We start from the raw sequence: 20,439 nt of genomic DNA, 5'->3' as shown, positions 1-20,439 counted from the left end.
CCCGGGTTCAAGCGATTTTCCTGCCTCAGCCTCCAGAGTAGCTGGGATCACAGTCATGTGCCACCACGCCCAGCTAATTTTTATGTTTCTAGTAGAGATGAGGTTTCACCGTGTTGGCCAGGATGGTCTCCATCTCTTGACCTCATGATCCGCCCACCTCAGCCTCCCAAAGTGCTGGATTAGAATTAACCATTTATAGAAAATCAATATGTCTATATTAATATATATATTTATGTTTAAATATCTTGCCTCTCTTGGCGAGTGGGGAATGCACTGTGCCCATGGGTGAAGGCCTGAGGTGGAAAGCTTGTCTTCCACTGCTCAGTGGATGTTCTGCTGAAGTCGTGAAGAACAGTGAGCTCTTGTGACCGGTAAACAGAAATCCCTACTTTGGTGTTATTTTCCCAGGCACTACCAGTTTTATTGGCACCCACCATTATGAAAACTGCAAATATAAACATCTCAGCACAGCCCTCCATCTGCCTTCAGATGACTTCCCGGTAGCATCCTCTTGTTATGGTAACAGACCACCGAAGGCTCACTCAGGAGCTATTTTCTTGTTGGAAACTTCTTTGCTTTCCAGCACCCCTGCTCATAACAAGGGATACACTTCTACCCAGTGGACATGAACCATGGCCCCGTAGCTCTGTAACTGTCTCTGTGTTCACATCAGGACGTGAGTGGCAGGGTGTTTGCGTGGCGGGGTGTTCGCGTGGTTCACATCAGGACGTGAGTGGCAGGGTGTTCGCGTGGTTCACATCAGGACGTGAGTGGCAGGGTGTTCGCGTGGTTCACATCAGGACGTGAGTGGCAGGGTGTTCCCGTGGTTCACATCAGGGTGTGAGTGGCAGGGTGTTCGCGTGGTTCACATCAGGACGTGAGTGGCAGGGTGTTCGCGTGGTTCACATCAGGGTGTGAGTGGCAGGGTGTTCGCGTGGCAGGGTGTTCGCGTGGTTCACATCAGGACGTGAGTGGCAGGGTGTTCACGTGGCAGGGTGTTCGCGTGGTTCACATCAGGACGTGAGTGGCAGGGTGTTTGCGTGGCAGGGTGTTCGCATGGTTCACATCAGGACGTGAGTGGCAGGGTGTTTGCGTGGCAGGGTGTTCGCGTGGTTCACATCAGGACGTGAGTGGCAGGGTGTTCGCGTGGTTCACATCAGGGTGTGAGTGGCAGGGTGTTCGCGTGGTTCACATCAGGGTGTGAGTGGCAGGGTGTTCGCGTGGTTCACATCAGAACGTGAGTGGCAGGGTGTTCGCGTGGTTCACATCAGGACGTGAGTGGCAGGGTGTTCGCGTGGTTCACATCAGGACGTGAGTGGCAGGGTGTTCGCGTGGTTCACATCAGGGTGTGAGTGGCAGGGTGTTCGCGTGGTTCACATCAGGACGTGAGTGGCAGGGTGTTTGCGTGGCAGGGTGTTCGCGTGGTTCACATCAGGACGTGAGTGGCAGGGTGTTCGCGTGGTTCACATCAGAACGTGAGTGGCAGGGTGTTCGCGTGGTTCACATCAGGGCGTGAGTGGCAGGGTGTTTGCGTGGTTCACATCAGAGCGTGAGTGGTCAGGACGTGAGTGGCAGGGTGTTCGCGTGGTTCACATCAGAGCGTGAGTGGCAGGGTGTTCGCGTGGTTCACATCAGAACGAGTGAGTGGCAGGGTGTTCGCGTGGTTCACATCAGGACGTGAGTGGCAGGGTGTTCGCGTGGTTCACATCAGAACGTGAGTGGCAGGGTGTTCGCGTGGTTCACATCAGGACGTGAGTGGCAGGGTGTTCGCGTGGCAGGGTATTCGCGTGGTTCACATCAGGACGTGAGTGGCAGGGTGTTCGCGTGGCAGGGTGTTCGCGTGGTTCACATCAGGACGTGAGTGGCAGGGTGTTCCCGTGGTTCACATCAGGGTGTGAGTGGCAGGGTGTTCGCGTGGTTCACATCAGGACGTGAGTGGCAGGGTGTTCGCGTGGTTCACATCAGGGTGTGAGTGGCAGGGTGTTCGCGTGGCAGGGTGTTGGCGTGGTTCACATCAGGACGTGAGTGGCAGGGTGTTCACGTGGCAGGGTGTTCGCGTGGTTCACATCAGGACGTGAGTGGCAGGGTGTTTGCGTGGCAGGGTGTTCGCATGGTTCACATCAGGACGTGAGTGGCAGGGTGTTTGCGTGGCAGGGTGTTCGCGTGGTTCACATCAGGACGTGAGTGGCAGGGTGTTCGCGTGGTTCACATCAGGACGTGAGTGGCAGGGTGTTCGCGTGGTTCACATCAGGGTGTGAGTGGCAGGGTGTTCGCGTGGTTCACATCAGGGTGTGAGTGGCAGGGTGTTCGCGTGGTTCACATCAGAACGTGAGTGGCAGGGTGTTCGCGTGGTTCACATCAGGACGTGAGTGGCAGGGTGTTCGCGTGGTTCACATCAGGACGTGAGTGGCAGGGTGTTCGCGTGGTTCACATCAGGGTGTGAGTGGCAGGGTGTTCGCGTGGTTCACATCAGGACGTGAGTGGCAGGGTGTTTGCGTGGCAGGGTGTTCGCGTGGTTCACATCAGGACGTGAGTGGCAGGGTGTTCGCGTGGTTCACATCAGAACGTGAGTGGCAGGGTGTTCGCGTGGTTCACATCAGGGCGTGAGTGGCAGGGTGTTTGCGTGGTTCACATCAGAGCGTGAGTGGTCAGGACGTGAGTGGCAGGGTGTTCGCGTGGTTCACATCAGAGCGTGAGTGGCAGGGTGTTCGCGTGGTTCACATCAGAACGTGAGTGGCAGGGTGTTCGCGTGGTTCACATCAGGACGTGAGTGGCAGGGTGTTCGCGTGGTTCACATCAGAACGTGAGTGGCAGGGTGTTCGCGTGGTTCACATCAGGACGTGAGTGGCAGGGTGTTCGCGTGGCAGGGTATTCGCGTGGTTCACATCAGGACGTGAGTGGCAGGGTGTTCGCGTGGCAGGGTGTTCGCGTGGTTCACATCAGGACGTGAGTGGCAGGGTGTTCACGTGGCAGGGTGTTCGCGTGGTTCACATCAGGACGTGAGTGGCAGGGTGTTCGCGTGGTTCACATCAGAACGTGAGTGGCAGGGTGTTCGCGTGGTTCACATCAGGGCGTGAGTGGCAGGGTGTTCGCGTGGTTCACATCAGAGCGTGAGTGGTCAGGACGTGAGTGGCAGGGTGTTCGCGTGGTTCACATCAGAACGTGAGTGGCAGGGTGTTCGCGTGGTTCACATCAGGACGTGAGTGGCAGGGTGTTCGCGTGGTTCACATCAGAACGTGAGTGGCAGGGTGTTCGCGTGGTTCACATCAGGACGTGAGTGGCAGGGTGTTCGCGTGGTTCACATCAGGACGTGAGTGGCAGGGTGTTCGCGTGGTTCACATCAGGGTGTGAGTGGCAGGGTGTTCGCGTGGTTCACATCAGGACGTGAGTGGCAGGGTGTTCGCGTGGTTCACATCAGAACGTGAGTGGCAGGGTGTTCGCGTGGTTCACATCAGAACGTGAGTGGCAGGGTGTTCGCGTGGTTCACATCAGGACGTGAGTGGCAGGGTGTTCGCGTGGTTCACATCAGGACGTGAGTGGCAGGGTGTTCGCGTGAAACTGCTCAGAGCTGGGTTCATCATCCTGCCTCTTCAAGCCTTCTCCGTCAGGCATGGTGGTCTGTTAGCCTGGGCGTAATTCTTGTGTTCCTGCTTCTCCATAAAATAATCCTTAAAAACTTTGTTAAGGAGAATAAAGGGAGGGTCTCTTCCCATGACATCTTTTGCCAGAATATTCAGAGGAAGAAAGCTCGCCCTGGCCTTACGGGTACACCTTGCAGAAGGCAGGGCCTTGGCCAGGGGCTCCTCCTGGTCTCTGCCCCATTGTCGTATCTGTTTGCAAACCACATCTTTAGTTGCTCCAACAATGAATACATGCTTGCGTCTTCCCACTTTGTGTTTGCTCTTCTCTTCCTCACCTCCCTTTTCCCCATTAAAAATATATGTAAATTCCTGAAATCCTGACACGCAGAAGAATCAAAATTGGCTTCAATGTGTGGTGAGGAAAGGGGGCTTGCTCAGGAAAAAAAAAAAAAAAAAATTCATGTTCTTGCTCTTTCCGCTGCACCTGCTTTCTACTCTGGCCTTAACATGTCACCACCATAGTTTGATCTGGAGAAAATGAGCACAGCAAGATGGAGCCTGTTGAGAAGGTAGCTTTGGCAGATTCGTGCTGCCGGCACCGTGCCGTTCTTCTGAGCCCCTAGTCTCTCTGCCGGGTCTTCCCACCAAGCCCGTGCCACGCAGGGTGTGTGTGTCGCCTGCCAGGTCTTCCCACCAAGCCCGTGTCACCCGGGGTGTGTGTGTCGCCTGCCAGGTCTTCCCACCAAGCCCGTGCCACACAGGGTGTGTGTGTCGCCTGCCAGGTCTTCCCACCAAGCCCGTGCCACCCAGGGTGTGTGTGTCGCCTGCCAGGTCTTCCCACCAAGCCTGTGTCACCCGGGGTATGTGTGTCGCCTGCTGGCTGCCGTTCTGCACGTGTGTAGTTTCAAGTCTTATTTCCTCTTCTGTGTAACAAGGCCCTTGGTCCAAGTGTGCTTGTAATTTGGGCTAGTAAGCAGCAGCCAAGAGAGTCCACCCCAGTCCCCTTAGCCAGTGAAGCGGGAGCTCCCAGGTTCCTGCCTGCGGGGAGGGTGGGGGCGGTTTGAGTTAGTGAAAATCTGTGTATTAAACCGATATGTAAATGACCCCTGCCGAGCGCTGAAAATGAAGGTATGAAAAGGCATCATCATCCATGATTCCCACCTGGCACGATGACCATATCAAAACAGAGATCTGGTAGTATACACCGCGTAGTTGCCAGACTCCGAAACAGAGATCTGGTAGTATACGCCACAGAGTTGCCAGACTCTGATATTGAGGGCACATCTAAGTTCTTCCACCCTGATTTCATGCCTGAAATTCAGAATTAGTAAGATTTGAGTCAGTGATGCTTCGTTACGCGCTCACGAGACATGTTTGAGGAGCTTCACTGTGAATGTGTGGGCTTCGATTTGACTTGTGAAACCTCTGGTTAAAACAAAGGAATGTGCCTTCGTTCTCAGAACCGGGTGCTTTTTCTGCTGCCCTGGCCCTCTGGGCTGAGTCTTTACATGGACAGCGGTCGATGTGTCTCAGTTTATTTGTCAAAACCTCCAGCTAAAGCCAGTTGTTGCTTGAAAACTGCCTGCTTAATTGGCCTCCTCAGCTCGGGGGAGCAGCTTGCAATCTGAGGCTGGCGCCCAGCTCCCTGACCACCCGCTCCCCATCACACTCAGCTCTCATTCCAGCAGCCCAGCCCATAACCCGCCTCATCAGTGTATTGATGTGAGGCAGAAACACCTCATTATAAGAGCACCCCTGAGAAATAGCGGGGTCAGGGGCTTCTGGGCTGCATAACCAACGGATTCCCTCTGCAAAATCACTCCTGCCTCAGTGGGAAAGGGCCAGCCATGCAGGGCTGCACTGGAGAGTCGTTCTCTTCTTGATCCTCAGACGACCAGTTCTTAAAATTTTGGTCCTCTGTCCTTGGGTGGCCTTCGTCCTCTGAAGAGGAGCATGCTGGGAGCCGGCGGAACACACGCCTCACTCTGTGGATGCAATGTCTGTCACTGATCAGTTTCTAGGTATTGATCCTAGAAACCCATGCTCTGTGGGTCCCTCTCCAAGAAACACAGCGTCCGTGATTTGTACATTGCACTACAGTTTCAGACTGCTTTCACGTGTGGTTTCATCTCTGATTCCACGACCTGCGCACAGATTTTTTTTTTTTTTTTGAGATGTAGTCTTGCTCTGTCGCCCAGGCTGGAATGCAGTGGTGCAGTCTCTGCTCACTACAACCTCCACCTCCCGGGTTCCAGCAATTCTCCTGCCTCAGCCTCCTGAGTAGCTGGGACTATAGGTGCATGCCACCACACCCGGCTAATTTTTGTGTTTTTTAGTAGAGACAGGGTTGCACCATATTGGCCAGGCTGGTCTCAAACTCCTGACCTCATGATCCGCCTGCCTCAGCCTCCCAAAGTGCTGGGATTATAGACATGAGCCTCTGTGCTCAGCTGGGTGCAAATACCCAGTGCTCGGCACCCAGTAGGCCCTCACAACTGTGGCAAGCCATGGCCACATGGCTGTGATTGTGCTGACAGCACACAGTAGGTCCTCAAAACTGTGACAAGCCATGGCCACATGATTGTGCTGACAACACACAGTAGGCCCTCACAACTGTGATGAGCCATGGCCGTGTGATTGTGCTGACAGCACACAGTAGGCCCTCGTGGTTGTGACGAGCCATGGCCATGTGATTGTGCTGACAGCACACAGTAGGCCCTTACGACTGTGACGAGCCATGGCAGCGTGACTGCGATTGTGCTGACAGCACACAGTAGGTCCTCACGACTGTGGTGAGCCATGGCCGTGAGGCTGCGACTATGCTGGCAGCACACAGTAGGTCCTCATGACTGTGGCGAGCCATGGCCGCGAGGCTGCAATTGTGCTGGCAGCACACAGTAGGTCCTCACGAGTGTGGCGCACCATGGCCACGAGGCTGCAATTGTGCTGGCAGCACACAGTAGGTCCTCACGAGTGTGGCGAGCCATGGCCGTGAGGCCGCGATTGTGCTGGCAGCCCACAGTAGGTCCTCATGACTGTGGCGAGTCATGGCCGCAAGGCTGCGATTGTGCTGGCAGCACACAGTAGGTCCTCATGACTGTGGCGAGCCATGGCCGCGAGGCTGCGATTGTGCTGGCAGCACACAGTAGGTCCTCAGGACTGTGGCGAGCCATGGCCGTGTGTCTGTGATTGTGTGGACAGGCACAGAATGGCCTGAAGCGTGGGAAGGTCCCCTGCCTGACAGCGGCTTTAGCACCAGGAAACCTCCCACCTGGGGCCTGCCCGTGAAGGTGAGTCGGGCCAGTGGGAAGCGCCTGCTCAAGTGGAGCTGCACACAAACCACTGGGAGCTACTGCCTCACACACATGATTGCTTTTCAGTATTTTGTTAAGTCCAAGCAAACCCCCAAGAAAAGCTTGAGCGGGGCTGGGTCTGCACCAACAGGCTGGTTCCGAGTGAGTGCTGGTTGGATGTGCTCCAGTGTGGAGGGAGTGGGCCGCCTGGAGAGGAGTGGGGTGCAGTCAGGGGCTGCAGGACGCTCCCCAGCAGGCACCCCGGCGGTGTGAAAGAATGTCTGGGAGCTGCTTTCCTCTGGGCGTTTGTGGGATCCCTCCCCTTAGCCAAGGCGCCGCTGCAGCTGTTTTTCAAATGAAAACTGGGCTTGAGAGGAGGAAATAATTGAGGTCTAAGAAGTCCATGCCCTCATTTGTTCATGCACAACGAGAAGCTTGAGGCATCTGCGGGACGCTGCACTCACTGCCTCTCCTCTGTCTCTTTCTCTCCAGTCGTGCCAGGCGGACCTCGTGAAGGACAACGGCCACAAGTACTTCCTGTCGGTCCTGGCGGACCCCTACATGCCAGTAAGGACTGGGCAGCACCCTCTCCACGGGCTTGGGACTCAGCACTCGCCTCTGCCCACATGTTGCACTGTGGTGGGGCCTCTTGACAGGGGCTACAGGAGGAAGGTCAAGGGTCACAGCAGGGGCCCCGTCCGCGGGGTCAGCAACTGCTTCACGTTAGACACGGCCCTTTGCTCAGCACCATGAGTGCAGCTGTTGTTTTGTGTCTGTCTCTAAATAACAGCGCAGTTAACCCGGACACATGGATTGTTTTGGTTTATTTTAGTCTGTTTTCACTGGCACTTTGCAAAATAGTCAAATCCACTCTCCCTGCTGTCCACTGTGTTAGACTAGCAAGCACTCGCACATCTCTAATGTGATGGTTCCGGCACCTAGGAAGGTCTTGGAACACAACAAGATATCGAAGCACCTCGTTTCAGGAAGGAAGGGAGAGAGGAAAGGAAGGAAAGAAGGTTGTTCGAAAGTTTACATTTTCAGTATATTTTATTGTGTTAAATTGTTTAAAAATTAGTAATTCATGAATAGGGTATATAGTTATTCTGTAAATGTTTCATAATGTTTTATTTCTAGCTCCCAGGTTAGTAATGAGAACAAAATAGATATGTCCTAAATAATTCTTTACCATAACTTAATATTGCCAGAATATTTAAGTATATTAGCTAGTTTCCACAGTGGTAGGTGGCTTTGGCTGTATAAAGGAACTTTTGTATGTAATTTCACCCCCTAGTTGGTTTTCTAAGCTAAATGATCTTTTAAAACACAGAAAACCAACAGGACTGTTTTCCAAAAGGTAAATAGTACATGCACTTTGTGGTGTATTGAAACATCATCACAGGCAGTTAAAGTTTATACTTTATGTCAGTTTTGGAAACCATCACTTCCCATTCTTAAGAATAAGGAAGAAAGCAAATCCCACATGAAGAAGTGAGGAAGAATGCCCACTAGCGACTTGGGCACGAGAGTGAGCTAAGCTCACAAGAATGGCCCCACCTCAGCCACCAGCCTGTGGAAGTTTTGAGGAGACAGCCATGTTTGAAAGAATGAAAAGGAGGCTGGGTGCGGTGGTTCATGCCTGTAATCCCAGCACTTTGGGAGGCCAAGGCTGGTGGACTGCTTGAGCTCAGGAGTTCGAGACCAGCCTGAGCAACATGGTGAAACCCCGTCTCTACCAAAACTACAAAAAATTAGCCGGGTGTTGTGGCGCACGCCTGTGGTCTCGGCTACTCAGGATGCTGAAGTGGGAGGATCGCCTGAGCCCGGGGAAGTCAAGGCTGCAATGAGCTGTGATTGTACAACTGCACTCCAGCCTGAGCAACAGAGTGAGACCCTGTCTCCACTAAGTAAATAAATAATATAAATATTCTTAAATGACTAACTGGAAAGAATTTGGTGTGATTCTGTCAAACCGTCAACCATTGTTTTGTTTCTTCAGCGCTTTGTGCCTGTTACGAGAAAATATTCAGAGCTTCCTACTCATCCTCAGAAATGATTGATTTTTCTAAACTCATAAGCAGATCTGAAAAAACAAATCGAAGCTGTAAAAAAGAAAAGACATGCGCTGTTATTGAAAACTCGGGAGATGAATTAAATCACAGAACAGCCAGCCAAGAAGAGGGTTCGTGAAGGAGCCACCTGGAGCGCTGTCCGTGAAGCTGAGCGAGAAGATATGAAAGCCGGGCTAAGAGCCGGGCTGGGAACGCTCACCATGTAGCCAGCATGGTTCAGAACGAGAGAGGAGAATAAGTGGAGAAGCGGTTTTTGATTAGATAGTGGCTGTGAATTTTCCAGATTTGAAGAAAGGAGAGTTCCAATTTTAAAAGCAGGATGAATCCTGAGAAGGTTAAAGAGAAACAAATTCATACACAGGCACATCATAATGAAAACAGCAAATATCAAAGACATAAAGACAAACCTTAAAAGTTCCCAGAACAAACGTTGTCAGCAAAGGAGGAAACAGCGCTGGCCCCGACAGCAGACCTCTCATCAGCAGCGGCTCTCGGCAGGGGATGGGGAGCCCTCGGCGTGAGAGGAAAGCGGCCGTGGTCGGGTCACCCGCACCCAGCTCAGTCACCACTCAGGAATGGGGGTGCAGTAAGCAGCGTTCAAACACCAACAGTTTACTCCTTCCGAACCCCACAGACGATGGCTAGAAAGACCGTGTGTCAGCGAGGAGGAAACGGAACCAGGAGGGAAAAGCAAGATGTAGGACACAGCAAAAAGCCAAGAAGTTGGCAAACGTGTTGGCACATCTAAAGCTTTGCAAAAATGAAGAATACTCATGGCTAATTGGAGGGTCAAACAAGAGGAGGAATTGGGTACCTTGGGAGCCCTGCAATAACCCAAGATTATTGGATTATTGGTCTAGCGTAGGACGCACTAGACCGTGCGGTGTGCACGTAAAAAACTAAGGCACCACTAAAAACTTACACATAGACTCTGGTTTCCAGGTCAGCAGAGGCACAGAGGACAGGAGAGAATGAAAATGAGTCACAGCAGAAGAGCAGAAAGGAGAAAACAGTGAAACACAGTTAGAGGGCTGCCTCCGTGCCTTTGCTGCCAAAGCCCCTGACTGCAGGACCGTGTGCTCACAGAGTGCTGGGCAGGCTGGGGAAGTGAGGTCCGGGTGCTTCATACCGACAGCCATGGCTGGCCTGTGACAGACGAGACAGCCACCAGGTCTGTGCCCGTCCTGCAGTGTTAGGCCTTCCAAGGAGTAGTCTCTTCACTCTGGGAGGGGAGCCCAGAACTCTCAGGCCTTTGAAAATGGCTTTTCATTTTTGTAGAGTCCACTCAAAATCCAGCAGTAAAGCTGGCTCTCGTTACTTTAATTATGCGCCACGCATATCGTGAAGATTGAGAAAGGATCACGCTGTTGTGCTTTGGGAATGAGAGTTTCCATTGAGGGGAGACAACCGAGACTGGCTTTTGTTTTCCAGGCCGAACACAGGACCATGACGGCTTTCATTCTCGCCGTGATTGTCAACAGCTATAACACGGGGCAGGTGAGCACCCCAGCCACCCCCAGCCCCCAGAGCCCACCCTTGACGTTGCAGAGGAGCTGGGCCCACTGGGAAACGTGGTGCCACGTGGGGGCGAGGGGGTGTCCAGCAGAGGCTCGGGCCCTTCGTCTAGCCAGCCATTTGCAGGGTGAATATGAATCAGGAATTTACAATGAGGAAAATTGAGCACATCAAGGCCTCCCGAGAGCGGGTGGCCGCCACCGTCCCGCGCAGGCACCCACCACGTGCCCGCCATTGGCAGGCAGAGGCCCACCTGTCTGTGGTTCTACCTCTGCAGGAAGCCTGCCTTCAGGGAAACCTCATTGCCATCTGCCTGGAGCAGCTCAACGACCCGCACCCCTTGCTGCGCCAGTGGGTGGCCATCTGCCTCGGCAGGATCTGGCAGAACTTCGACTCGGCGAGGTGGTGCGGCGTGAGGGACAGCGCTCACGAGAAGCTCTACAGCCTCCTGTCCGACCCCATTCCCGAGGTGAGTCTGGCGGGGCTCAGAGCCCAGTCCTCCTGGTTGCCTACTGCGGGAGCTCCCGGGGGGAGGCAGAGGTCTGCTTGCGGCAGGTGTGGCCGGCCCATGTCCGGGAACTTCAGGGCTGCGCACTAACAAGAGTAGGACCGTGGAACCTTGGTGAGAGGAGAGCCATGCCCCTGGGGACTTTGCACCCGGGCCCAGAGTGCACTCCCGGGGACAGTGGCACAGCTGCAAGCGGGGGTCCTGGAGGGCACCTCAGAGGCAGGGGTCACGTGCTCGCTCTCTGGGTGCCGCTCTGTGTCCTCACCACGGCCTGCAAGGCAAGGACTGCTAAATCTCCGCTTTACGGGGAAGGAGACAGGCCAGTGGCTTGTGCCTGTTGCAGCTGGGGAAGGCGCGGGGCGCTGCCCACAGAATGGCCGCAGGCTGGAACTCTGGGAGTTGCACGCACCATTGCCTTCACTCTTCACCTCGCCCTGGCCTATGCAGGGTACAGGGTGTTGCTCATTTTTAGAGCTGAGGAAGCAAGTCAGGGACCGTGACTTCTCCCCAGGACCACATGGTGTCGGAGGCAGGAGGCTCAGCCAGGGTCCCCGAACCCCAGGACCACATGGTGTCGGAGGCAGGGGCTCAGCCAGGGTCCCCGAACCCCAGGACCACATGGTGTCGGAGGCAGGGGCTCAGCCAGGGTCCCCGAACCCCAGGACCACGTGGTGTCGCTCCCCTGGCTGAGCCCTGTGTGCCTGGTGCACTCCGGGACCCCCACGCCCCTCTGCCTCCAGGAGTGCCTGCACCTTCCCGTCTTTCCACCCTCCCACGCTCTGTGGCCCCTCCCAGCCCCCTCCTCTAATTCCTGCCTCATTCGTCAGCACATTCCCTGGCGCCTGGTTTGGTCTTTCAGTTCCCGGGGCAATGCAGCTCCCACCTCTGCAGCCTGGCTGTCCGGCCCTGGAGCTGGGCGGCTGCCCCTGCTGCCCCCACCTCCTTCCCTGTTGCCTCTCTGGCAGTGCGAGGAGAGCCTGGGGCCTGGAGAGCTGTTCAGCAAGCACCTGTGGGGTTGGATTCACCTGCACACAGCCCTGGCAGAAAGGCAGGCTGCAGCATGGCCCAGCGTGGGACACGTGTGTGACCCCCTGCTGTCTTGCAGGTCCGCTGCGCGGCGGTCTTTGCCCTTGGCACGTTCGTGGGCAACTCTGCAGAGAGGACGGACCACTCCACCACCATTGACCACAACGTGGCCATGATGCTGGCCCAGCTGGTCAGCGACGGGAGCCCCATGGTCCGGAAGGTGCGTGAACCCCTAGCCCTGCAGCAGCAGGGCGCCCAGGCCAGACCCCGCGACACCTGGGGCCAAGCCCGTGTGGCCCTGACCGCAGCAGGGAGCACTCAGTTTCCACTGTGTATCATTTCGAGAGCAGATCTTTACATGTTTCATTCTCTCCAAAATGCGTTTCTTTACCAGACACCCGTGTGTTTGCTTCATGTAAAGGCATTTAGTAGGTCGCGCCTCCCGGCAGCTTGTGTAGTAATCTCCTTCCTGCCTGGGAGCAACACACACAGGCACCACTGCGGTTCCAAAGAGACGCAGCCGCCCACAGGTGGCGGGAAGGTTTGTGGACTGGGTCCCCCCACACCCCACGTATGTCAGCACTTTTGGTTTGGTTTGGTTTGTTTTTTTGAGACGGAGTCTCGCTCTGTCGCCCAGGCTGGAGTGCAGTGGCCGGATCTCAGCTCACTGCAAGCTCCGCCTCCCGGGTTCACGCCATTCTCCTGCCTCAGCCTCCCGAGTAGCTGGGACTACAGGCACCCGCCACCTCGCCCGGCTAGTTTTTTTTGTATTTTTTAGTAGAGACGGGGTTTCACCATGTTAGCCAGGATGGTCTCGATCTCCTGATCTGATCCGCCCACCTCGACCTCCCAAGTGCTGGGATTACAGGCGTGAGTGGCTGTGCCCGGCCAAAACAGTTTTATAAACTTGAAAACTTACTCACCTGTTTAAATGTAGAAACATCACTGATAATTGTCCAAGGTTTCACACCCCTAGAAAAAGTTGGTTCCACACACCCTCAAATTCCCCCACCCACCCCAGCGCAAAAGGGGCGTTTAGGAAGACACTGGTTTCCCGATCTCCTTTGCTGGTGAGATCGAAGGCTGCTCTTGCAGAGAACTCATCCGACAGCCGGAGCACAGAGCTGCTTTCTGGGCGGGGAGTCTGTGTCTCCCCTCGCGCGTTCCTGTGCGGGCTGTGCGTGACTCTCTCTTGGAGATGGGCTCTATCAGGACCTCGCGCGTTCCTGTGCGGGCTGTGCGTGGCTCTCTCTTGGAGATGGGCTCTATCAGGACCTCGCGCGTTCCTGTGCGGGCTGTGCGTGACTCTCTCTTGGAGATGGGCTCTATCAGGACCTCGCGCGTTCCTGTGCGGGCTGTGTGTGGCTCTCTCTTGGAGATGGGCTCTATCAGGAGACGGGCCGTGGACCAGGGGCTGGGGATTGTTTGTTGGGGGAGCAGATGCTGCCACTTTACTTGGGAGGGACGTGATCTGGCCCGGTTTCCCTCAGACAGACGAAGCGTGGAGAGGCACGTTCTATCGTGTGTTCCCTTCTAGAATTAGCCCAAGTCATTAGGATGCTACATTTTCTACTGAAATCTTGAAAATATGAAGTGAGATTCTGGCGAGCCTTTTCTGTTGGTTCTGACTTTGTTATCTTCACGTTCTCCTCATGGCCGGGCTTCTGAACCTGGCCTCTCTCGGCCCCTGCCGAATTCTTTTTCCCACAGCAAATCACCTTTGGTGGACATCACTGATCAAAGCAGCAAATCAACGGTTTGTCTGTTAAAATTCTTTTTAAAGTAAGGAAAGCTTTGTTTCTTCTTTACAAAAACAATGTGAAAATAGAGAGGGCGTTAGCTGTGAGGCGTTCCCCAAGAGCCATCTTGTGGCTGGCTGGCCGTCCCGGGTTGTGTCCCGTGGTGTGGTCCTGGCTGCTGGGGCACTGAGATGAAACTCACCCTCCACTGGGAGTGGTTCGGCATTCACTCGCCTGCACGGCCACCTGCTGAACCTGCATCCTGGAGATGTGGCCTGCGAGGACACCATGGGGTTCAGAGGAGGTGCTGCCGACCGGGAAACAGCTGCCTCGGGGGCGCTGGGCAGGGCGTGTGGAGGGGGATGACAGCCCCTGCCCTCCAGGAGCATGCAGTCTAATCAAAGAGACAGATACAGATACAGTCATTACACCAGAGCCTTGTGGAGAAGTGCTGCCTGGAGTGCTCTGGAGCTCCTGAGAGCTGGACCTGTGCTTGCATCTGAGCGGGAAGGGGGTAGGCAGAGGCTTTTGTGGAGGGGCAGCTCTTACCTGGTTATGGAGGGTGAGTCGTCACCCAGGAGGGGCTGGATAAGTGGGAGGAGCGTGTGCGGAGGCCTAAGCATGGGGAAGATGGAGAGGCTCAGGGCCACCCCTCTTCTGAGTGGCCAGAGACTCAGGCGTGGGGAAGATGGAGGGGCTCAAGGCCACCTTCCTTCCACGTGGCCGGACCATTGAGCAGGCAGGAGGGGCAGTGGGGTGAGGCTGAAGGCAGGAGCTGTGAGTGCCAGGCTCCAGCTGTCAAGAATGTGCCTTCAATAAGTGCTCTATTCTTACAAATCTAACAGGGTTCACTCTTGCAGCAAATATTTTTCTGGTGTCTGCCCCTCGCTGGGTACCACGTCAGGCACTTGAGATGCTTCCCGGCTTCAGGGGGTTTGCGTTCTAGCAGGAGAAGCAGCAAACAAAGCTGATAACCTCAGCTGGCAGGGTGATGTCTGGAGGGAGGAAGGGTAGTGAGGAGTCAGAGAAAGACACCATCACTCACGTGTGACCAGGAGGCCTCCCCAAGCAGGCTGCACTGGCACGCAGACTCCGGGGGTGCACTGACTCTGAGGGGGTGCGCTGACTCTGGGGACGGTGCCGACGGGGACTGTGCCAACTCCAGGGGTGCACTAACTCTGGGGTGTGCCGACTCGGGGGGTGCACCAACTCTGGGGTGTGCTGACTCGGGGGGTGTGCCAACTCGGGGTGCACCGACTCCAGGGGTGCACTGACTCTGGGGTGTGCCGACTCGGGGGGTGTGCCAACTTAGGGGATCCACCGACTCCGGGGGTGCACTGACTCTGGGGTGTGCCGACTCAGGGGGTGCACTGACTCGGGTGCGCCAATTCAGGGGCTGTGCCGACTCAGGGGGTGCACCAACTCGGGTGCGCCAACTCGGGGTATGCCAACTCAGGGTGCACCAACTCCAGGGGTGCGCCGACTCTGGGGTGTGCCGACTCGGGGTGCACAGACTGTGAAGTGTGCCAACTCGGGGGGTGCACCGACTCTGGGGTGTGCCGACTAAGGGGGTGCACCGACTCAGGGGGTGCACCGAATCGGGTGCACTGACTCGGAGTGTGCCAACTCAGGGGATGCACCGACTCCAGGGGTGCAACGACTCTGGGGTGTGCTGACTCGGGTGCACGGACTGTGGGGTGTGCCAACTTGGGGGGTGCACCGACTCGGGGGGTGCACCGACTCTGGGGTGTGCTGACTCGGGGTGCACCGACTCGGGTGCGCCAACTTAGGGGGTGTGCCAACTTGGGGTGCACCGACTCCAGGGGTGCACTGACTCTGGGGTGTGCCGACTCAGGGGGTGCACGGACTGTGGGGTGTGCCAACTCGGGGGGTGCACTGACTCGGGGGATGCACCGACTCTGGGTTGTGCCGACTCGGGGGGGTGGCCGACTCAGAGGGTGCGCCGACTCTGGGGTGTGCCGACTTGGGGGGTGTGCCGACTCGGGGGGTGCACCGACTCTGGGTTGTGCTGACTCGGGGAGTGGCCTACTCAGGGGGTGCACCAGCTCTGGGGGTGCCAGCTCCGGGGGTGCGCCTCCGTCCTCGTCATGGAGTCCTGCCGCATCACAGCTGGTTTCCTCTCCTGTTTGCCAACCACCGTGGGCACGGTGCTCTGCAGGGGACTTGGGCACGGGCACAAGCAGCAAGGAGCCTGGCAGGTATGGAGCCAACCCCCTTCTCGCAGCCTCTCCTCAGGGCCTGTCCTGAGCCCGCTGTGGGGCTGGGGTCGGGGAGCCGGCCTGGCTGAGCAGCTCCTGCCGCCCTCCGGGGCGAGAGGGAGGAGGGTGTCACTGCTGCTCTTCCATAGAAGCAATGTGTACTGGGTACCAAAAAGGTGACAGCCACCCTCCTTTTTAATAATGATATAAGCGTCCTCTCCTGTGTGGGGTGACCGTGACAGCCATCCTCCTTTTTAATAATAATATAAGCGTCCTCTCCTGTGTGGGGTGATCATGGCAACCATCCTCCTTTTTGATAGTAATGGAAGCGTCCTCTCCTGTGTGGGGTGACCGTGACAGCCAAGTAGGTTTTGTTTGTCTTGTTTTTTTTTTTTTTTTTTTTGAGACACAGTCTCGCTCTGTCGCCCAGGCTGGAGCGCAGTGGCCGGATCTCAGCTCACTGCAAGCTCCGCCTCCCGGGTTCATGCCATTCTCCTGCCTCAGCCTCCCGAGTAGCTGGGACTACAGGCGCCCGCCACCTCGCCCGGCTAGTTTTTCGTATTTTTTTTTAGTAGAGACGGGGTTTCACCGTGTTAGCCAGGATGGTCTCGATCTCCTGACCTCGTGATCCGCCCGTCTCGGCCTCCCAAAGTTTGTTTGTCTTGTTTAATGAGCTTACTTGACAAAATTTAAAAGTCAGCAAATTCAACTTAGCCCCCCAAATTATTTTGAACTTCAGCTTGTCTGTGAAGCACAAAACCTGCAGTCAGCAGCCACTCCTCCCTCGTCAAGAAGGGCCAGGCCAGGAGTGTGGGGCTAGATCCCCCAGTGTCACCCCAGCCTCTGCGGGGCCGGGCTGGGCGGGAGCCACACACAGGGACGGGCCCAGCAGGGCTTGGATCAGGGCTTACTCCCTGTCATGGACTCAGGAGGAAATAGGGACTGTTTGGATACTATTTTATTTTATTTGTTTTATTTTATTTTGAAACAGAGTCTCTGTCACCCGGATTGGAATACAGTGGCACAATCTCGGCTCACTGCAACCTCTGCCTCCCGGGCTCAAGCGATCCTCCCACCTCAGCCTCCTGAGTAGCTGGGACTACAGGCGTGTGCCACCATACTGGGCTAATTTTTTTCTTTTTTGTAGAGATGGGGTCTCGCTGTGTTGCCCAGGCTGGCCTCAAATTCCTGGGCTCACGGGATCCACTCTGTAATCCCAGGCCTTGGCCTCCCAGGATGCTTCCCAGGACGCTGCTTAGGCCTGCCGTGGTCACAGGAGCTGAGTTTTATGATGCCTGAGCACAGGTCACAAGACAAATATTAGCCGCCCGGTGCCATGTTGTTGGAGATGTGGAGTGGGTGGCCCTCAGGGCAGGTGGGCAAGGGGCGGAGGCTAGGTGGGCCGGCAGCCCACGGTCAGTCCAGCTGTGTCAACACCGGGAGGTGTGTGGGTCCCCAGCGGGGCAGGGCATGTGCCCAAGCAAGATGTCCTTGAGTCCTGGCACCAGTTCACAGTTAGAAAGTAACCCATGTGTTACAGACTTCGCCCCTGCAGGGAGGGCTGCACTCACCCAGAACACACTTGTCAGGCACGTGCTGCGTGCTGGGCCGGCTTGGGCCTCAGTGACCCCGCAGGGCACTAACCCTAGCTCTTCTCTCAAGAAAGTGTTCCTGGAGCTGGGGGAGGGGCTGGGTATGAGGGTGGTAGGCCGGGGTGGCAGCTGAGCAGAGCTAGTATGGATGGGGCTAGGGGCATAGGGAGGCCTTGCCACAGGGAGGGGCCCAGAGCAGGGGGCATACCCATCAGAGGGCGTGGGTACAAGAGGCCAGGAGGGCAGTGGGGCAGGTGGCCCAGCCACGCACAAGCCTTGTTGTTCGTGATCAGCGGCCTGGAGGGGTTTGGAGGCAGGACCTTGCCTTTGTCTGCCCAGATAGAAGGGCCGCTCGCCCAGCTGCAGGGGTGGTGCAGGGAGGAAGAGACGCGCACTTTGAACGCAGAGCTCACAGCACTTGCTCGCAGGTGGAGAGGGTAGAGAAAAGAGGAAGACAGGGAGCCCCGGGGGTTTGGGTCTGAGCAACAGAAGAGTAGACTTGCTCCTCACTGAAGGGGCCAGCCGTGAAGGAGCAGGTTCTAGGAGCACGCATGGACTCCGAAGGTGGGGAGCCGACAGGAAGGGCTGAGCTGACAGGTGAAAGTGTGAGTCCAGGCGAAGCTGCCCCTTCGAGGGAGGCTGCTCAGCCCCAGCCAGGGATCAGGAAGACAGACCATGGCTTTGACAAGCGACTGGTCAGAGGACCTTGGAAGGCTGGTCAGTGTGGAGCCCATGGCCACTAATGTGGCCTCCCCATCTGTGTGCTGCTGGGGAGCCCCCAGGGGGAAGGGGTCACGTGGCAACACCAGCCAAGATCATCTTGCAAAAGCTGAGAGAGAGGGGAGCTCCCACACCCCTGGCTGAGCCCCTCTGCCAGACCCTCTGATGGGTTCTGCACGAATATCCCAAAGAAGGCCGGTGCCTGTGTGTCTTGCTGTCAGAGCCCAGCTCCATTCAGGAAGGGCAGGAAGGGTCTGACGCAAAGGGAAAAGTCTTTGCTGTGTGCCAGGCAGCAGCCTCCAGAGCAAGGCCCACCATCTGCAGCAGGATGTGCGGCTCCGAGCGAGGCCCCCGTATGCAGCAGGATGTGTGTTCGGGAGTGAGTGCTCTCTGGACGTTCCCCTTGAATAATGGACGTGGCCCCTGTTGACCTCCCCGAATCGAAAGGCCCACCACCTTGGTGCACGTTAATCCATGCCAGGGCCCAGCTCTGGCTTTTCTCACCTGATGTCAGAAGGAAAGGGAAAAAATCGGTACTTTCTGAAGACAGGTGCAGCCTTGATCTTCTCTGGAAGGGGCCCAGTTCGCTTTGTCGGAGGCCCCGTCTGGGCAGTGCCTCACTCCTCTTGCACAGGGAAGGCAGCAGGGGTTCTGTGGTTTGTCCGGGAGCCTGGGACAGTGGCTTAGGCAGTTGGAGATGAGCACCAGAACCGGGTGTGGGCCATGGCGGTGAAGACGCACACTGGGCCACGGCCCTTGGTGCCCAGCAGGGCGGGAGGGGCAAGTGGAGGGTGATGCCAGGGCTCCGTTCTGAGCAGTGCGAGACTTGCAGTTCCATGGGCGCAAATCAAGAGGGCGCTGCAGGCTGAATGGAAAGTAGACGGTGCCCACAGTTCACAGGCCAGGGAGAGTTTGGGGTGCAGGTGAAGAGCCGACAGCTGGACAGCCAGCCTGGAGCTAGGAGAGTGAGGGGCCAGCATCAGGGAAACCACAAAGCACGACAGGAGGAAGCCCAGGGCGTGTAAAGCTGGGGTGGGAGAGTGCATGGACAGAGAGCGTGTAGACGGAGAGTGGGCGGCCACGAGAAGACCCTGGTCCCTGATGGGCGCCCATCCAGAGCCCGCTCATCCTGCCGCTGCGGAGACGGGAGCATCACACAACGAGCAAGGGGTCCTCTCGCAGCACTTGGCTTTCTGCTAAGAATCCATCTTTTTTCTTTGTAGAAAAAAAAGGCAGAGAAAGTTGTCGTAGGGAAAAAAGCATTCCTTCTGTTTTTTAAACCTACATCCCCCTTCTGTTTCCCAGTGACTTCTAGGATCTCCAGCTGTTCCTGTCACAGCACTGAACCGTCCTAAAACAGAGGCAAATTGTGTCTGTTTCCCTGGACCAAGGCATTTGGGCCTAAAGATGATGTTTTAGTTCCACAACTTTTCCCATTCCCTCTTAGGGACTAGAAACGTCTTCCAGTAAAAGTTTCACGTGTGTTGAAAAGAGCAGGCTTCAGCTTGTCCGCTGCGCTCGGCCCTGGGGTGCTCAGATTCAGAAAGGCCGCCAGCCGTCGGGTGTGATCTAAAGCGGCGTTTTCAGCCGGGGTCCCAGTGGTGACCGTAAGCGAGAGGCTGTGAGGCTTCCTACCTTTCCCCGCCTGGAGTCTGTGACTCACCGTGTCCTTATGAGACCCCCATGCGTCGTGCGCAGCTAGCGGTGGTGAGGATCCTGGCAGGCGTTCTGGGCTTCCCCCGTGAGCCGGTGGCCTGCCATCTCCACGGCACTGCTGTTCAAGGCTTCTGGGTTCGAAAAGGGATGGTCCCTTTTTCTGACGCTGACAGCACGCTTTTGTCTTAACCTTTCTTTTCTGTGGGTGACTCACGTCTCACTGCTGCCCTCAGTCATCTTCTGGCCCCAGTGAGTGTTATTGTCCCGTCTCCCTCTCGGCAGGAGCTGGTGGTGGCTCTGAGTCATCTCGTGGTTCAGTACGAAAGCAATTTCTGCACTGTGGCCCTGCAGTTCATAGAAGAGGAGAAGAACTACCCCTTGCCTTCTCCAGCAACCACAGGTACGGCGTCTCCTGTGAACCCGCTGAGCACCTGGCCTGGCGGTTCTAGCGCAGGCCTGGCCCACTCTCAGGACTGCTGGCCACTTGCTGACTCTCGCAGAGTCTAAGCTCGGGTTTC

At 56.2% G+C, this 20,439-nt stretch overlaps 2 protein-coding genes across 2 annotated transcripts in view; both read left to right on the top strand.

Annotated features, from left to right (window-relative positions):
* BAIAP2 (BAR/IMD domain containing adaptor protein 2) overlaps window positions 1-20,439 on the top strand; it is a 318,844-nt gene that overhangs the window by 71,072 nt on the left and 227,333 nt on the right. The gene's annotated exons all lie outside the window — the stretch shown is intronic.
* Window positions 1-20,439, top strand: part of RPTOR (regulatory associated protein of MTOR complex 1) — a 425,447-nt gene that overhangs the window by 328,611 nt on the left and 76,397 nt on the right. Inside the window, exons 14-18 of the mRNA XM_050764125.1 lie at window positions 7,367-7,441; window positions 10,378-10,443; window positions 10,739-10,930; window positions 12,075-12,215; window positions 20,204-20,321. Coding sequence (XP_050620082.1) covers window positions 7,367-7,441; window positions 10,378-10,443; window positions 10,739-10,930; window positions 12,075-12,215; window positions 20,204-20,321 — 592 coding nt within the window. The remainder of the gene's footprint in view (window positions 1-7,366; window positions 7,442-10,377; window positions 10,444-10,738; window positions 10,931-12,074; window positions 12,216-20,203; window positions 20,322-20,439) is intronic.

Source organism: Macaca thibetana, chromosome 16, assembly GCF_024542745.1.
Source record: "Macaca thibetana thibetana isolate TM-01 chromosome 16, ASM2454274v1, whole genome shotgun sequence".
Classification (NCBI taxonomy): Eukaryota; Metazoa; Chordata; class Mammalia; order Primates; family Cercopithecidae; genus Macaca; species Macaca thibetana.
This window is presented reverse-complemented; position numbering and strand designations above follow the sequence as displayed.